General features: G+C 39.9%; 1 protein-coding gene and 1 pseudogene across 1 annotated transcript; both read left to right on the top strand.

Moving 5' to 3' along the window:
* Positions 1–1,322: 1,322 nt before the first annotated feature.
* Positions 1,323–2,257, top strand: LOC147362629 (olfactory receptor 1L8-like; annotated as a pseudogene).
* Positions 2,258–10,410: 8,153 nt separating this feature from the next.
* On the top strand, positions 10,411–11,534 carry LOC147362630 (olfactory receptor 1L8-like). The gene has a single exon (XM_086323372.1). The coding sequence runs from the start codon at positions 10,587–10,589 to the stop codon at positions 11,532–11,534; it is 948 nt and encodes a 315-aa protein (XP_086179498.1). The 5' UTR covers positions 10,411–10,586.
* Positions 11,535–20,334: the final 8,800 nt, after the last annotated feature.

The following is a 20,334-nucleotide window of genomic DNA, read 5'->3' on the forward strand; positions in this document are numbered from 1 at the left end:
ACAGAAAGATAGGCTACCTCTTTTGCAACTCCAAGGATGCATTCTGATCATGGAAGAAGAAACATTGTCAGTTAAGGGACATAGAAGGGTAATTCGTGTAGGAAACTGTCAAAATGAGGAAAACAGTGTCTGTGCCTGATTGTGATAGACAATAAATATACCAAAACTGGAGGAGAGGTACATAATGCTTAAGAGCATAAGCTTGGTGTTTGATACCTGATTGCTATTCAACTCCTTAGTAACCATGAGCAAACCACTTCACCTCTGTAAACCTTAGTTTCCTGAAACAATGCATGCTTCATAATTCCTTATCATGGGATTTAGTCAAGTGCTTAGCATAGGTTTCATAGGGAATATGTATTTGTAAACACTGGTTGTTATTTTCTGCTTTAACTACTGATACACTCAAATCACTAGATGCATGAACAAATATTCCTTCCATAAAATTTTGCAAAATGATATCATGCCATGAGGTAAGGAGGATTAGCTTTCCATTCTGTGCCCAAACAAGGAAAATAAAACAATGTTGACCTAGCTTCACCATTCCTCTTAGACTGGCCCTGTTGGTTGTTTCAGCAAACCTTTACCCGTTCCCCAGATATGCAAAGTTAAATCCAATAGGATAACAACTTATTGTGCTTTAGAAGGAATGATGGTTCTGTGACTTCTGTGTTTCACCATCCACACCCTCCAGCCATCTCCATTGTCTTATAATACCCTATTTTGCTAATAAAACTTCTCTTCACCTGATATAATGTTCCATATTCTGTTTGTCCATGATTTATCTCCCAAAATACAACATGAACTACACAAAGCAAATATTATTTTTTGTTATGTTCCCATTAGGGAAACATAGTTTCTCCCAGAATAGGAACTAAGCAACTTGAAACAAAGAAGACCACTCTGATGGATTCTATAGGAAAACTCTTCTTCTGTCCCTACAGCTTGCTATATAAGGTCCTTATGATGCCCATGGATTTGGGAAGCTAAGACCACATCATGGACCATGAGGATGAGAAGCTTTCCCTGCACACCTGCTGTGAAAGTGAAAGTGTTAGTGGCACTATGGACTGTAGCCTGCCTGGCTTCTCTGTCCATAGAATTCATCAGGCAAGAATGCTGGAGTGGGTAGCCATTCCCTTCTCCAGGGAATCTTCCCAACCCAGTGATTGACCCAGGTCCCCTGCATTACAGACAGATTATTTGGGAAAGTACAGTTGCTACTGGTAACCAAAAAGCCTTGGTGGGTTCTCCTGTTTTGGACAATGGAATTGGAGCATGTGAAATAACAAAACAATTGCATATAACTTAGACCCAAGTCAATGGAAAGACTCAACCAAACCAGTAGTGTCTCTGAATTCATCCTCCTAGGACTCTCCTCCCGGCCTTAGGACCAGAAGCCACTCTTCATCCTCTTCCTCATCATATACCTGGTCACCATAACAGGGAACCTGCTCACCATCCACTCTGACCCTCAACTGCACACCCCCATGTATTTCTTCTGGAGTTTCCTGTCTTTCACTGACATTTGCTTCACAACAACCATTGTCCCCAGGATGCTGGTGAACTTTCTGTCACACAAGACCATCTCCTATGCTGGGTGTCTGACCCAGATGTATTTTATATATGCCTTGGGCAACACTGACAGTTGGCTTCTAGTAGTCATGGCCTTTGACCCCTATGTGTCCATCTGTGACCCCTTCCACTATGTCACCATCATGAGTCACCACCGCTCTGTCCTGCTGGTGGCCATCTCCTGCTCGTTGCCTCACTTCCACTCTCTCCTACACACACTTCTGCTGAATCACATCACCTTCTGTGACTCCAATATCATCCATCATTTTCTCTGTGACCTCAGCCCTCTGATGAAATTATCCTCCTCCTCCACATTTGTCAATGAAATTGTGTTAATGACAGAAGCATCGCCTTTTTGGTGACTCCTTTTCTATGCATTGCTTTTTCTTACATACGAATCCTCATCACGGTTCTCAAAATTCCCTCAGCTGCTGGGAAACACAAAGCCTTCTCCACCTGTGGGTCTCACCTCACTGTGGTAACACTCTTTTATGGCAGCATTTTCTATGTTTATTTACAGCCTGTGTCCACCTACACTGTCAGGGACCACGTGGCAACAATTGTCTACACAGTTCTCTCCTCCATGCTCAATCCTTTTATCTACAGCCTAAGAAACAAAGACCTGAAACAGGGTCTGAGGAAGCTGGTGGTCAGGAGGAAACCTCAGGCAGCAGCCCCTTGATGAAAACACAAGGGAATCTTCCCCATTTGAATCTGGTTTCTACTGGGTCTTGGTGAACAAGCAAGCTCTTGGAGGTTAACATTTTTAACCCATGTGAGAATAGGCATTGTGGTCAATTACATCCATTGATGAAGACCCTTTATTTGACTTTGCTTCTGCTTAAATCATGATGTTCTTCCCCACTGTTTCTCCTCTTTCCTATGAAGATTCATTACTTTGCATCTTCCAGATGAGATGCTTTAAACCAATCTTTTTCACACAGATATTTCCTGAACAAATTTCTCATTTCAAGACTTATCCTCCAAAATCCTTCACATTTCAGTATATTGCTAAAAATCATTACTTAATTTGTAGCTGTTGGATGCCTTTGCAAACATTTGAAAGGGGAGACGGAAGGAGAGGAGGAGGAGAAAGAGTACATTTTAGCTAACTTTCATTTTGAATATTTTTATAATTCCTCATTTTTCTCATTCAAAAATGTTTTCTTGTTTAAAACTTCAGTTTTCACTTTTTCTCCTCTTAGTTTTTCTGTTCCTCACTTATTGTATTGCTATGACTTTATTTCTTTTCATTTCATCATTTTTTAACCAAACAACTAAAAATTGCTAATGACCAGAAAGAATCAAGAAATTATCCATTCCACAGGGGAATGCTGAAACCTTTCCTCCATCCATCTATCACTAAATTATGTTTTAAAATATATAATTTAATACTTATTCTAGAAACTTCAAGTCTTAAGAATCTCACAGAAATATTGCCATAACCGTATGTTGAGTGTAGAGATTTTATTTGAGTGAATCTTAGTTTTTAATATAAAAATAGGCCAAAACATTAAATCTTATCAATAGGAAATAAATCAATTATGATTAACTGCATTATTGTTTTAATGCATAAGGGCTGTAGTAGACAGAGAATGGGAGACATCTGTGTTTCAAAAAATAGTGTGCATCCATAAAAAACCAGGAGTCTGATCTTCAAAGCAGAAAGCTTTTCCACCCCATCATAATAAAAATAGTGCAAACTCCAAGTAGCAGACAGATTATATAGTGACTTATTTGGTAATTGCTGTTGTTCAGTCACTAAGGACCTGCAGCATGTCAGGCTTCCCTGTTCTTCACTGTCTTCTGGCGTTTGCTCAAACTCATGTCCATTGAGTAGGTGATGCCATCCAATCTTCTCTTCCTCTGTCTCCCCCTTCTCCTCCTGCCCTCCATCTTTCCCAACATCAGTTTTTTCCAGTGAGTCAGGTCTTTGCATCAGGTGGCCAAAGTATTGGTGCTTCAGCTTCAGTATCAGTCCTTCCAATGAATATTCAGGACTGATTTCCTTTAGGATGGACTCATTTGATCTTGCTGTCCAAGGGACTCTCAAGAGTCTTCTCCAGCACCACAGTTGAAAAGCATCAATTCTTCAACAGAAATGGAGGAAAGCAGCAGCTCTGGAGAGTCTCATCTTGCTGCATGCCTATAGAGGGTGGTAGGGTTGAACCAGAGCTGATTATCCAGAGAATTCCGGTTTGGGTTAGGACAGGTAGAAATCAGAAAAAGTGCAAGAACTAAGGCAGTTGAAGAGAGATCACCTAATGAAAAATAAAGGCAGGAATGGGATTCGATATTCCTTTCTTAAGAAACTACCTCAAAGCAAGAGTTTAGTGTTCTTAACTGTTTATCTCATGTGTAATGCTGAGTCATGGCCAATAATGTTCCAGAATTCATTTTTCCATGAGACGAAGAATTGGACCAAACCTACATTAAAACAATTTTCTGAGACCTTTTATTTTGTTGTTGTTCGGTCGCTAAATCTTTTCCAACTCTGAGACCCCATGGCCTGCAGCATGCCAGGCTTCTCTGTTCTTCACTATTTCCTAGAGTTTGCTCAAATTCATGTCCATTGAGACCGTTTATATACAATTTATGTACAATTTAGAAAGACGATGTCAATGAGTTCCTTAAAGACCTGCCTAAACTATAGTAATTTGGGCTTATCACTTGAGTCACATATCATTACGTTTGCTGTTGCACTAGGAGGATGCCTGCCTTTGAACCTCTATGACATACTGTGACTGTCAGGTAGTAACTGCTACTTTATGTTTCTGTAGCCAGAATAACACCCTGGTTAAAGCAAGTACTTGATTGTGAGAGAGACACATTACTGTCCTCTGCCTGACACATTGGAATCTAATTTGGTCTTTCAACTACACCAGATTTCAATGTGGATGGAAAACTATACTGGAAGGAATTTACAAAGTTAAAATGGAACTGCTAAATGATCCAGCAGTTTCACTTCTGGATATTTACCTGAATTAAAGAAAAACACTAATCCAAAAAAATGCACCCTGATGTTCATTGAAGCATTATTTACAATAAAGAGGGTATGAAAGCTCACTAAGTGCTCATCAGTAGATTAATAGATTAAACAAAGATGTGGTGTGCATGACACAGAGCAGGCTGCTACTTTTGGGGGGTGCCCACCCCCACGACCATCATGTCCTCTGCCTGCCTTTTGTCAAAGAGTAAGTTTAATCAGAGAAGAACTGCAGAAACAAAGGAAAACAGTCAAAGGAGACCAAATAATAATAAGGTGGTCATTAAGCTTGAACTAAAGTCAAGGACTTTTAGTGCTTTCTCAAGGGCTGTAGATAATATTCTGAGCCATATCCTGGGAGCTGTCTTATAGATACTAGAATACCCAGGTGGAGAAGTTAACTGCTTGATGACCAGACTGTACCCAGGACATGAGGGGCCACAATTCTGAGAACTGGCTGAAAAGAAATGGGAACATATGGACCCTGAAACTGAAGATTAACTGTACCTAAAACAACCAAGATGATGCTGGTCAGATCAACGATGACCAGTTTGAAAATGACTATGCTGTTTCTATACATTGCTCGCCCCCACTCCCACCCCGCCGCCAGTCTGTCTGTAAAAGCTCTCACCCCCTGCTTGTTGGGGTCGGGGTGGAAGTCGGCCTTTGGACAGATGTCGATGTCGGCCACCCTTCCCCGCAGTTGCCGGCACCTGAAATAAAGCAAACTTTCCTTTCCACCAACCTGATCTGTCTGTTGACTTTTGAGAGGTGAGCAGCCAAACCCCACATACCTTTCAGTAACATGCATAGAAAATGGATGATTACTCAGCCATAAAAAATGAAATCTTGCCATTTGCAACAAGATGGATGAACTTGAGGCTATTATACTAAGTGAAATAAGTCACACAAGAGAAAGAGAAATACCATATAATATCACTTTAATATGTAATCTAAAAAACAAAACAAAATGAAAACAGGCTCATAAATACAGAGAACAAATGGGTGATAGCCAGAGGGGATTTGGAGGGGAGGGGGAAAGTGGAAGGGGATTAGAGATACAAGCTTCCAGCTATAAATCAACAAGCTGCAGAGATGCACCATACATCATAAGAAGTCTGGTCAATAATAATGTAATAACTCTGTGTGAGGACAGATGATGACTGATTCACAGATAGAGAACAAACTAGTGGCCGCCAGTGATGAGAGGGAAGAGCGGAGAGGCAATAGAGGCTTAGGGATTTTTTTTAAGGGTTATTATGGAATTATATGAAATCATGTAAGTGGAACTTCAAAATTGTAAAGGCACTATATAATTTAAAGAATCTTTCATTGAATAAAAACAAGGATCTAAATAAAACAGTTTCCCCTTAAAAAAATAAAACAGAGAAAGACAAGTACTGTCTGATAATACTTAAATATAGACTACTGAAAAAATAAACTACTGAAAAAAGGACACAGATTCATGAATACATGGAACAAACTATACGTTAGCAGTAGGGAAGAGGGGAGGGAAGAGGCAAGATGGGGTAGAGAATTAAGAGTTACCAACCACTATGCAGAAAATAAGTAACCTACAAGGACATATTGTTCACCACATGGAATACACCCAATATTTTATAGTAACTATAAATGGAATATGACTGTAAAAATTATGAGTCACTATGTTGGATACCCAAACTTATATAATATTGTACATCAACTATAACTCAGTTTGAAAAAAAAATTTTTTTTAATCGTCTGAGTGAGCAGATATAAAAGTTCTCACCAAAACAAGTCAATAAGTTTTAACCATGTAAACGTATGGATGTGTTAACTAACATTACTGTAGTGATCATTCTTCAACAAATACATGTTCTGTGTGAGGCAGTGGCACTCTGAGGGTGGTAGCAGAATGTGTTTTATTTCCTATAATATTGTTGTAGATATTATTCACCGTAATATACAATATTCTCAGTATAGAACTCAAAAGGAAATTTCATTTCTTGTTTTGGTGCCAGAATTGTTACACTAATTTTTCAGATGAAGAACCTGAAGCTTATAGAGGCTAAGAAGCTTATTAAAAGCAACTACTAAGTGACAAGGCCAACGTTCTAGGAAATATCTCCTTTCCCCAACACTTTACCTCAAAACACTGCTCTTAGTCTAAACTGTGAAATACATACCTATTTTCCAAAGCTCTTTTGCTAAATGTGACAGTAACTTTTGCTGGAACCTGCCCTTTAAATATACATTAATGTTAACCTAATCTCACCTAGTAAAATATCTACTCTACATGCAGACAGACAGTGGAAAGCATGTACACACCATTGATCTACCCCCATGGAATCCCCTAGAAACTGCAGCCTTTCACATTGACTCATGACCTCCCCAAACCTAGAATACATTTTGGTCCACATCTGAGTCTCCAAAAATAAAAGTATTCACCCACATAAATATTTGTCCACTCTTGATAATCCATAGTAAAGGAAATTGAAGCATGCCCTTGAGATGTCACAGTGAGGTTTGGAAGCTCTGAGATTAGTCCTAACATCTAAACTGGAAGCCTCAGGGGTCCCCTGTCCCCTGGGAGTCAGCAGTGCTGACAGTGATTCCCATTCTGCTTTCTCTGTCTGCTCTCTACTCCCTCTCTGGGGACAAATTCCCCTGAGAGGTCATCACACCTCAACTCCCTCAGCCTAACAAGTGCCCCAGACACCAGTAGAGCAGACCTCAAACTCATGAGAAGCTGGCTGGGCTTCCTCAATCAGGAGAGTCCTCCCACTTGAGTCAGAGCATCTCTGCCTTCTGAGATCTGGAGCTGGGAGAGCAGCAGTGAGCCCAGGACCAGGTGTTGGGAAAGAGGTGGGTGTTGAGGTCAGGGAAGGGAAACATGTTATCCCTTTGGAGTAGTAGATCAGCTCCTCCTCCATCCCAGCTTCTCTCATTGATCAGCCCAGAAGTTCATGGGAGACACATGAGGAAGCTGAACTTTGTGTGAGAAGCAGACGTGACCTGATGAACAGATGTGGTGCAGAACAGCTTCTGGAGTGCCTGGGAAGGTAAGAAAAGCATCTGGACATGGAGGTGAGTTTCAGGAAACTGGCCACCCACTTGGCTACTCCAATCCAGTTTGGTATCTTACTCTTTGCTCCAAGATACTTTCAAATAACTCATGGATTGAGAAGTCATAAGGTCCAAGTAAAATTTCCACATGCCATTTGGTTTTAAATCCATCCAGTTGGACTTCTAGGCTATCTATACCACATTTTAAAAAATGTTGGCTGCACCGCGTCTTTGTTGCAGCATGCGGACTCCTAGTTGTAGGATATGAATTCTTAATTTTGTCATGTGGGATCTAGTTCCCTGACCAATGATCGAACCCAAGCCCCCTGTGTTGGCAGCATGGAATCTTAGTCAACCAGTGATTGAACCCAAGCTCCCTGTGTTGGCAGCATTGAGTCTTAGTCGCTGGACCACCAGAGAAGTCCCCTTATACCACATGTTTTAATGGAAGCAGAGCCCATAAGTAGAATAGAAACAAAAACTATGGAATCCCCAGCCTCATTCACTCACCCTGTGCTTTTAGAATGTTCTTCCTTGTTCTCAGATCCGAAACCTTCCTCCTTTTTTCTAGTCATCAGCCTGAGTGTTCCTGAGATCTACAACCTGGAGTACTCAACCCCATTCATTCACCAGTTCAGTTCAGTTCAGTCACTCAGTTGTGTCTGACTCTTTGCAACCCCATGGACTGCAGCACGCCAGCCCTCCCTATCCATCACCAATTCCCGGAGTTAACCCAAATTCATGTCCATTGAGTCGGTGATGCCATCCAACCAAATCTCCACTAATTGTTGTATTGAGCATTCCCCAAGCAGCCCTTTCGCAAATGACTCATTTTTTTTAACATTGATTTGTGTGTGATAAACTGCTTTACAGACAAAAACAAAGTATCTCCCTTGTTATTCACAAAACATCAGGAACCAACTTGTGAGCAGGTGATGCAGGACAAAACAAACCCCTACTTTTTGTCTTCAACTCAGGGCAGTGTGCATCACAGGGCCACAGCTCCACATACCAGACATATCCCAGTCGTGCATGGCCAATTATTTCTGCCTGATTATGGCCAGTTAATCATGGATATTCACATTTTCAAATTCTACCATCTCTACAACATAGAAAGATAACTCACCTCTCTTGCAAGTGAGTATGGGAGAAGAAACATTGTCAGTTAAGGGAATAGAAGGGTAATTCATGTAGGAAATTATCAAAATGAGAAAATAGAACCTTGCCTGATTGCAACAGAAAATTAATATACCAAAGCTAGAAGAGATTTAGCATAATGCTTGAGAGCATATGCTTAGAGTGAGTCTGAAATCAGAGTGGGGTTCAAATCCTGATGGCTATTTACTACCTTTAGTAACCTTGGGCAAATTGCTTCATTTCCATAAAACTCAGGCACCTGATGACAACACATATCTCCCAATTCTTTATTGTGGGGTTTAGTGAGATGTTTAGCATAAGCACGATATTGAAAACTTTCAATAAATATTGATTAATAACAATATTGACTTCATTTGCTCACTTAGTCACTCAGCCGTGTTGACTCTGCACACTTGGACGGTAGCCCCCCAAGTTGCTCTGTCCATGGAATTTTTCAGGCAAGAGTGCTGGAGGGGGTTGCCATTTACTTCTCCAGGGGATCTTCCAAACTACAGATCAAACCTGCGTCTCCTGTGTCTCCTGCATTGCAGGAGGATTCATTACCTACTGAGCCATCAGGATGTGTTGAGGTTTTTACAAGATTTTATGGAAGTAATATTTGTTATACATTGAGCTTTAAGTAATAATTATTGATTCACTCAAAGCTAAATGCCTAAACAAACATTTCTTCCATAAAATTTTGTAAAAACCTGAAATTAGCCTGACAATTTGACAGTGAGGGATAATGTAAGTGTGTATTGTGGAGATTTTTACAGTAACCAAAAATATATAACCAATATCTCAAAATGCTTACAAATCCCTATGGAATATGTCTATTCACAAGGCATGGGTGGATGTGCTGACTCTAAAAATTTTATTTAAAGCACTTTGCTAGTGTAAGATCTCTCATTACCTAGTTTTTTACAGCACCAAGAAACAGGTTTTTTCAATATCCACTGTTAGACAACTGGATATGATTGAAAAAAATGTATATAAATGTTTCTCATATATTTTTAAATAAACATATGAAAGAGGAATTTTTAAACATGAATTGAATAATCAACAAAGGATGCCCATCCTGTACACATGAGATTTAGGACAGGAGAATTAAAGAAAGGAAAAATTATATACAACTTGCACAGGCTGGTGATGATAGCATCCCATGAACTAAGAAGGATGAACCTCTCATTCTCTGCCAAGAGGAGGAAAAAATGCTGTTGAACTACATTTACCGTTCTTCCTAGATTTGCCCTGTTGATTATTTTCACAAATGCTCTTATTCTATCCAAAACACTGCAAAGAAAAACTTTAGAATTATGCAACAGAATTTGCTTTAATAAAAAATGAGGGCTCTCTGACTTCCCTATCTAAAATACCTCCACCTCCACTCCCCAGTCAGCTCCATTCTCTTAGGTTGCTCTATTTGCTTAACAAAATTTATCCATACCTGATACTATGTTATGTATTTGTTTGTTGATGATCTAACTCCCAAAGTACAACATAAACTACACAAAGGCAAAAATTTGTCAGTTTTATTGCTATGTTCCCAGTAAGGAAATAGGACTTTTCCCAGAATAGGAACTAAGGAACTTGAATCAGAGAGGGCCACCTCTGGCAATTTCTAAAGGAAAACTTGTCTTCTTCTGTCTCTCCAGCTTGCAATACAAGGCCTTTATGATGCCCATGAATTTGGGAAGGGAAGAACACATCAACGACCATAAGCTGGACACGCTTTCCCGGGACGGCTACTAACAGTGACCAAATAGAGGAAAGAAAGACTTGCTGGGTTATCATGACTTGGGCTATGGAATTGGAATATGACAAATAACAAACCTTCTTGTATATGACTAGATGCAAGTCAATGGAAAGACTCAACCAAACCAGCAGAGTCTCTGAATTCATCCTCCTGGGACTCTCCTCCCTGCCTGAGGACCAGAAGCCACTCTTCATCCTCTTCCTCATCATATACCTGGTCACCATAACAGGGAACCTGCTCATCATCCTGGCCATCCACTCTGACCCTCAACTGCACACCCCCATGTATTTCTTCTTGAGTTTCCTGTCTTTCATTGACATTTGCTTCACAACCACCATTGTCCCCAGGATGCTGGTGAACTTCCTGTCACATAAGACCATCTCCTATGCTGGGTGCCTGACCCAGATGTATTTTATATATGCCTTGGGCAACACTGACAGTTGGCTTCTAGTAGTCATGGCCTTTGACCGCTATGTGGCCATCTGTGACCCCTTCCATTATGTCACCATCATGAGCCATCACCGCTGTGTCCTGCTGGTGGCCTTCTCCTGCTCATTGCCTCACTTCCACTCACTCCTACATACACTTCTGCTGAATCAGGTCACTTTCTGTGACTCTAATATTATCCACCACTTCCTCTGTGACTTCAGCCCTCTGGTGAAATTATCCTGCTCCTCCACATTTGTCAATGAAATTGTGATGATGATAGAAGGATCTGTTTTTTTGGTGACTCCCTTTCTATGCATTACTTTTTCGTATATACGAATCCTCCTTGCAGTTCTCAAAATTCCCTCGGCTGCTGGGAAATGCAAAGCCTTCTCCACGTGTGGGTCTCACCTCACTGTGGTAACACTCTTTTATGGAAGCATCTTCTATGTCTATTTACAGCCTGTGTCCACCTACACCGTCAGGGACCGCATGGCAACAATTGTCTACACAGTTTTAACTTCCACCCTCAATCCCTTTATCTACAGCCTGAGAAACAAAGACCTGAAACAGGGCCTGAGAAAGCTGTTGGTTAGAAGGAAACCATAGGCAGCACCCTCTTGAGAAACACACGTGTGGATTCTGCTCCACTTGAATCTGGTTTCTGCTGATTCTTGGCAAACAAGCAAGTTCTTGGAGGTTAGCTTCTTTAACTCATGTGAGATGAGGCATCATGGGTAATTACATCCAGTGATGATGATCCTTCAGTTGGCTCTGCCTCTGCTTAATCAAGATACTTTCCCTCTCTATTTCTCCTCTCTCCTATCAAGAGTCATCACAGTGAATCTTCCAAATGAGATGCTTAAACTAATCCTTTTCCCACGGATACTTCCTGAACAAATTGCTCTCTTTTCAAGACTTATCCACCAACATCCTTCACATTTCAGTATATCGCTAAAAATAATTTCCTAATTTGTAGCTCTTGGATGCCTTTGTAAACATTTGAAAAGGGAAAGGAAGAAAGGAGAGGAAGGAGGAGGAGAAGGACAAAGTACATTTTAGCTGATTTTCAATTTGAAGATTTTCATAATTCTTCATTTTTCTCTTTCAAAATTTTTTTGTTTAAAACTTAAGTTTTCACTTTTTCTCTTCTCTTGGTTTTCCATTCCTCCTTTATTATATTGCTATGTCTTTCTTCTCAATTTCCTCATTTTTCCAAACAATTAAAAATTCATTTTGATGTATGGCAAAACCAATACAACATTGTAAAGTAATTAGCCTCCAATTAAAATAAATAAATTTAAATTTAAAAAATTGCTAATGATCAGAAAGAACAAGAACCAAGAAATTATCCATTCAACAATAGGAATGTTGAAACCATTTTTTCCTCCACCTCTTCCTACAACTATATGTTTATTTTTTTTTAATAAGAAAAAATTTGCCATATATCAACATTAATCTGCCACAGGTATACATTATATAATTTAATATTTCTTCTAGAAACTCCAAGTCTTGCAAAATATAGGAAGCTTGGGGCTGGTGCACTGGGATGACCCAGAGGGATGGTATGGGGAGGGAGGTGGCAAGGGGGTTCAGGATTGGGAACACATGAATACCCGTAGCAGATTCATGTTGATGTATGGCAAAACCAATACAATATTGTAATTAGCCTCCAATTTAAAAAAATTTTTTAAAGATAAAGCATTTTAGTATTAATAAGCAAAAAAATAAGCAAAAAAATATAATACAAAAATTTTTATGTAAAAATTTAAAAATTACCATAACCTCATGACCTAGAGGCAGTGACTGGTAATATAAAATTACACAATCACTTTGGAAAGCAGTATGGAAATTCTTATAAACATAAAAATACTTTATGTTTATTAAAAACTCAAAAATATTCATAGTATTTTATGTTAGGAAAAAGTAAACACAAATTAAATGGTCATCAACAAGAAAAAGATGACCAAGTCATCAGTAAAATGCTGTACACATAAGATTTGTCATTTTACTAACTAAAAATTATGTATCACTTAAAAAAAAAAAAAGCCAGGAACCTGGAGATAATAAGCAAAGGCTTTGGGGATGATTCATCACTGGTGCACAATAAAGATTAATACCAGCTGAATGTGCGCTTCATCTGAATACAAGGGAATGAGAGGGTCAAGGGCAATGTTACCCTTCACCTCACAAAATTTACCTTCAACTCACCAATTTTCTCTTTGTCTCGTGTGGTGACTCAGATGGTAAAAAATCTACCTGCAATGCAGGAGACCCAGGTTCGATCCTGGGAAGATCCCTGGAGAAGGGTATGGCAACCCACTCCAGTATTCTAGTCTGTTGAATTTCATGGACAGAAGAGCCTGGTGGGCTAAATGAAGTTCCATGGTGTCTCAAAGAGTCAGACACAACTGAGCAACTAACACGTTCACCAGTTTACTCTTTGTCTTGGGAATCCAGTTGATTTAAGTTAAGGGTACTATTTATATGTCCATACCAAAGGAGACAGTGCTGCTGAGAATTCTATTTAATTCCAACCAGTTTTCCTACAAAGGTCTGTATAGTCAAAGCTATGGCTTTTCCAGAAATCACATATGGATGTGAGAGTTGGACCATAAAGAAGGCTGAATACCAAAGAATTGATGCTTTTGAACTGTGGTGCTGGAGAAGACTCTTGAGAGACCCTTGGACAGCAAGGAGATCAAACCAGTCGATCCTAAAAGAAATCAACTCTGAATATTCATTGGAAGGACTGGTGCTGAAGCTGAAGCTCCAATACTTTGGCTACCTGATGTGAAGAGCTGACTCATTGGAAAAGGCCCCGATTCTGGGAAAGACTGAGGGCAAGAGGAGAAGCGGTCAGCAGAGGATGAGATAGTTAGCATCACTGACTCAACGGACATGAATTTGAGCAAACTCCAGGAGATAATAAAGAACAGAGGAGCCTGGTATGCTACAATCTATGGGGTCTCCAAGAGTCAGACATGACTTAGCAACTGAACAACAACAAATTTTGACTGTGCCTACTTCTAAAGGAAAAATGTTCTGGAGCATGCCTTCGTCCCAGTCAGTTCAGTCAATCCGTCGTGTCTGACTCTTTGCGACCCCATGAATCGCAGTACATCAGGCCTCCCTGTCCATCACCAACTCCCGGAGTTCACTCAGACTCAAGTCCATCGAGTCAGTGATGCCATCCAGCCATCTCACCCTCTGTCGTCCCCTTCTCCTCCTGCCCCCAATCCCTCCCAGCATCAGAGTCTTTTCCAATGAGTCAACTCTTTGCATGAGGTGGCCAAAGTACTGGAGTTTCAGCTTCAGCATCATTCCCTCCAAAGAAATCCCAGGGCTGATCTCCTTCAGAATGGACTGGTTGGATCTCCTTGCAGTCCAAGGGACTCTCTAGAGTCTTCTCCAACACCACAGTTCAAAATCAATTCTTTGCTGCTCAGGTTTCTTTACAGTCCAACTCTCACATCCATTCATGATGACTGGGAAAACCATAGCTTTGAGTAAATGGACCTTTGTCAGCAAAGTAATGTCTCTGCTTTTTAATACGCTGTCTAGGTTGGTCATAGTTTTTCTTTCAAGGAGCAAGTGTCTTTTAATTTCACAGCTGCAGTCACCATCTGCAGTGATTTTGGAGCCCCCAAAATTAAAGTCTCTCACTGTTTCCATTGTTTCCCCTTTTATTTGCCATGAAGTGATGGGACCGGATGCCATGATCTTAGTTTTAGGACAGCTAGTAATTGGAAAAAGTGGGAGAACTAAGGCAGCTGAAGTGAGATCACCTGATGAAAAATAAAGGCAGGAAAGGGATTCAGTGTTCCTTTCTTGCAAAACTACCTCAAAGCAAGAATGTAGTGTTTTTAACTGCCTCTCTCACATGTAGTGCTGAGTCAGGGCCAATACAGGATGTTTCCAGGGTTCATTTTTCCAGGAGATGAAGTATTGGGCCAAAGCCAAACTATAATAATTTCCTGAGACATTTTGCATATAATTTAGAGAGAAGATATCAATGAGTTTCTTAAAGACCTGCCTAGACAATAGTAAGTTCGGATTATCACTTTAGTAATATCACACATATTGCTGTTACATTTGCTGTAGCACTAAGACAGGGCACCTGCCTTTGAACATCAGTGACATACTGAGACTGTCAGCGAGCAGCTGCTGCTTTATGTTTCTGTAACCAGGATGACACCTCGGTTAAAGCAGGCACCTGAGTACAAGAGAGACATGTTTGGTCCTCCACCCTGTATGTTGGAATCTAACTGGTCTTTTAACTATAACAGACTTAAATTGGGTGGAAAATTATACTGGAAGGAACTCAAAGAGTTAAAAATAGAACTGCCACATGATCCAGCAGTTTCACTTCTGAGCATTTACTTGAGGAAAACAAACACAGTAATTGAAAAAAAAGAAAGTGCACCCTAACGTTCACTGAAGCATTGTTTACCATAGAGAAAGTATGAAACTAATTAAGTATCCATAAGTAGATAAATAGATTTTAACAATGTGGTATGCATACAAAATAGAATATTACTCAGCCATATTACTCATGCATACAACATGAATTTTACTCATGCAACAACATGGATGAACTTAGAGGGTATGAGGCTAAGTGAAATAATCACGTAGAAAAAGAAAAATATCATATGATCTCACTTCAATGTGGAATCTGAAAAACAAAACAAGCAAAACAAAATGAAAAGCCTCACACGTACAGGGAAGAGATGGGTGGTAGCCAGAGGAGATGGACTTTGGAGGGGAGAGGGTATAATTAAAGGAAACTAAAAGATACAAACTTCCAGTTATAAATAAATAAGTTGTGGAGATGTAATGTACATCTTGGAGAAGGAAATGGCAACCCAGTCCAGTATTCTTGCCTGGAGAACCCCAGGGACGGGGTAGTCTCGTGAGCTGCCATCTATGGGGTCGTACCGAGTCGGACATGACTGAAGCGACTTAGCAGCAGCAATGTACATCTTAAGAAATAAGGTCAATAGTATTATAATAACTTCGCATGAAACAAATGATTACAGACTCACAGCTATACAGAAAGAACTAGTAGTTACCAGCGGGGAGAAGGAGAAGGGGAGGGGAAACACAGGGGTAGGGAACTTGTTAAAAAGGGTTACTGTGGGATTATATGAAATTGTGTAAGTGAAACTTTTAAAAGTTGTAAAGCACATAGAACTTAAAGAATCTTTCATTGAATAAAAACAAAATGCTAAATGAAACAATTTCCCCTAAGAAAACCAACAGAGACAAATACTACAACAGAGACAAATACTATATGATATCACTTATATATAGACTATTAAAAGACAAACTAATGAAAATGTTAAAAAGACAGACTCATAGATACATACACCAAACTATATAATAGCAGTAGGCAAAGAGAGAGGGAAGAGACAAGAAAGGGGTAGAGAATTAAGAGGTACAAACCACTATGTAGAAAATAAATAACCTACAGGGACATATTGTTCAGCACAGAAAATATACCCAATATTTTATAATAACTATAAATGGAGTATAACCTTTAAAAATTGTGACTCACTATGTTGGATACCCAAACTTACATAATATTGTATATCAACCATACCTCAATTTTAAAAAATTTAAAGAAAGAACTTAACCTCAAAACACTGCTCTAGGTCCATCCACGTTGTTGCCAGAGGCAAGATTTCCTTTTTTCTGGCTGAGTAATATTCTATTTTGTATGCATACCACCTGAATTCTGAAATACATACATTTTTTTGAAAGCTCCTTTGTTAAATATGACAATACATTTTGCCTGACCCTGTACATTAAAAATACATTAATATTAACCTAATCCCACACAGAAAAAATCTAATCCACATGCACACCAGACACTGGCAAGCACATACACACCATTGATCTCCCTCAACTGAATCCCCTGAAAAGTACAATGTTCCCACATTGACTTATGATCTGCCAGATCTAGACTACACCTTGGTCCATACCTGAATCCCCTGAAATAAATGTACTCACTCATATAAATATTTGTCCACTCATGATAGCCCATCCTGGGGAAACTGAAGCATAGTCTTGAGATGATGTACTGAGGTTCAGAAACTCTGAGATTAGTGCCAACATCTTAACAGGAAGCCTCAGGGGTCCCCTGTCCTCTTGGAGTCAGCAGTGCTGGCTGTGATTCCCATTTGCTTTCTCTGCCTACAGAGATTCAAGGACAAACTCCTCTGAGAGGTGCTCACATCACACTCCCTCAGCCTAATAAATGCCCCAGAGACCAGCAGAGCAGATCTCAGACTCATGAGAAGCTGGCTGGGCTTCCACAATCAGGAGAGTCCTCCCACTTGAGTCAGACCATCTCTGCCTTCTGAGATCTGGAGCTGGGAGGAGCAGCATCATGCTAGGGACCGGGCGTTAGGGAAGAAATGGTGGTTGAAGTCAGGAAAGGGAAATGTGTTATCCCTTTGGAGTAGTATGTCGGTTCCTCCTCCGTCCCTACTTCTCTCCTTGTCAGTCAGCCCAGAAGTACACGGAAGACACATGCAGAAGCTGAACTTTGACTGAGAAGCAGATTTGACCTGATGAACAGATGTGGTGCACATCATCTTCTGGAGCGGCTGGGAAGGAAAGAAAAGCATCTGGACGTCGAGGTGAGCTTCAGAAGCTGTCCACTCACTTGGCTACTCCAACCCAGTTTGGTACCTTACTTTTTTCTCCCTGATACTTTCAAATATTTCATGGATTGAGAAGTCATAAGATCCAAGTAACATTTCCATATGTCACTTGGTTTTAAATCCATCCTAGAAGGTGACTTCTAGGCACCTATACCATATGTTTTGGTGGAAGCAAAATCCTTCAATAGAAATAAGAGGAAAGAAAGAGTTGTATTCCCAGCATCATTCATACACCCTGTCCTTTTAGAGCTAATCTTCCTGATTCTCAGATCCAAAACCTTCCTCTCTTTCTAGTCATCAGCCTGGGTGTTCCTCACATCTACAACCTGGAGGCTCCAATCTCATAATTCACCAGATCACCACTGATTTTTAATATTCCACATTGCCCAGGAAGACCTTTCACAAGTGACTCATTTTTGAATACTGATCTGTGTGTGATAAACTTCCTCATGCACATGATATTCCCTATTTATAAAACATTAGGAATCAGCTTGTGAGCAGGTGATGCAAGATAAATCAAATCCATACTTTTTGTCTTCAGGGTACTGTCCACGGCACAGTCACAGCTCCACACACCAGGCACACCCCAGCCAAGCATGGCTAATTATTTCTGACTCACCTGGGCCCTTTAATCAAGGATATTCCAATTTTCAAATTCCACCATCTCTTCAACACAGAAAGGTAGGTCAACTCTCTTGTGACTATAAGAACATGGAGGAAGAAAGACTTGTCAGTTTAAAAGGGTAGAAGGATAATTCATGTAGGGAATTTTCAAAATGAGGAAAACAGTGCGTGTGCCAAATTGTGACAGATAATAAGTATACCAAAACTAGAGAAGGGTAGCATACTGCTTGGGAGCATGAGCTTAGAGTGAGACTGAAATCAGAGTAGGATTCAAATCCTGATTCCTACTCACTTCCTTCATGACCTTGGGCAAACCGCTTCACCTCCATAAGCCTCAGTCTCCTGATAAAAACACATGCCTCTCAATTCCTCTTTTTGGGGGATGTAGTGAGGTGCTTAGCATAAATGTGGCATGTAATAACTTTTCAATAAATAATTAGGTATTATTATTAACTCTACTAATTCACTCAAGGCTCAAGGCATAAACAAGGTGTTCTATAAAATCTTGGAAAATCCTGAAATTAGCCTGACAATTCAATGATGAAGAATGTGGTATTTTATACACGTGAATTAACTGATTATGAGAGCATCTGGAAATAGCACATAAGGAACGATGACACAAGGATTGATGAGTACCAACATCTTCTCGTGGATGTTTACAATATGCTTGTCTTTGTTTCAAGTGTTTTAACTGCCTTCTCTTACTAAACTTTCATGAGAATGTAGATATTTGTGTCCAATATTACATATGAAGTAAGTGAGGTTTAAAAACTCATTATCAGAGAAATGCAAATTGAAACCACAATGAGGTACCATTTCACACCAGTCAGAATGGCTGCGATCCAAGTCTACAAGCAATAAATGCTGGAGAGGGTGTGGAGAAAAGGGAACCCTCTTACACTGTTGGTGGGAATGCAAACTAGTACAGCCACTATGGAGAACAGTGTGGAGATTTCCTTAAAAAACTGGAAATAGAACTGCCTTATGACCCAGCAATCCCACTGCTGGGCATACACACTGAGGAAACCAGAATTGAAAGAGACACGTGTACCCCAATGTTCATCGCAGCGCTGTTTATAATAGCTAGGACATGGAAGCAACCTAGATGTCCATCAGCAGATGAATGGATAAGAAAGCTGTGGTACATATACACAATGGAATATTACTCAGCCATTAAAAAGAATACATTTGAATCCGTTCTAATGAGGTGGATGAAACTGGAGCCTATTATACAGAGTGAAGTAAGCCAGAAAGAAGAACACTAATACAGTATACTAACGCATATATATGGAATTTAGAAAGATGGTAACGATAACTCTGTATGTGAGACAGCAAAAGAGACACAGATGTATAGAACAGTCTTTTGGACTCTGTGGGAGAGGGAGAGGGTGGGATGATTAGGGAGAATGGCACTGAAACATGTATAATATCATACATGAAATGAATCACCAGTCCAAGTTCGATGCATAATACTGGTTTCTTGGGGCTGGTGCACTTGGACAACCCAGAGGGATTGTACAGGGGAGGTGGGGGGTTCGGGATGGGGAACATGTGTACACCCATGGCGGATTCATGTTGATATATGGCAAAACCAATACAATATTTTAAAGTAATTAACCTCCAATTAAAAAAATAAATTTATATTAAAAAAAATAAATCAGATTTTCTCAAATAAACACAAATTTATAAAAAAAATAAAAACTGTTTAGTAGCTTACAACTAAAGTGTAAGTATCTATTTGTTCAATGAAGTAATATATTAATGCATCAACATACTATGCCAACAGAGAAGGAAATGGCAACCCACTCCAATACTCTTGCCTGGAGAACCCTACGGATGGAGGAGCCTGGCAGGCTATAGTCTACAGTGCCTCAAAGAGTCAGATGCTACTGAAGCGACTGAGCATGCACGCACAGTATACCAGTGTATGTTCAAAATGTGGGAGAGTGTGCTTCCTCTAAAAAAAATGATTTTAAACACTTTGTTGATACAGTATGTTCACTGTAGAGATTTTTATGGTAACCAAGCATCTATAAATAACCAATATCTAAAAATGATTGAAATTCTTATGGAATGTGTCTATAGAAAAGGCAAGGATGAATATGCTGACTCTAAGA

Source organism: Bos grunniens, chromosome 11 (genome assembly GCF_055505025.1).
Source record: "Bos grunniens cultivar Pamir isolate PY7600 chromosome 11, Bosgru_T2T1.0, whole genome shotgun sequence".
NCBI lineage: Eukaryota > Metazoa > Chordata > Mammalia > Artiodactyla > Bovidae > Bos > Bos grunniens.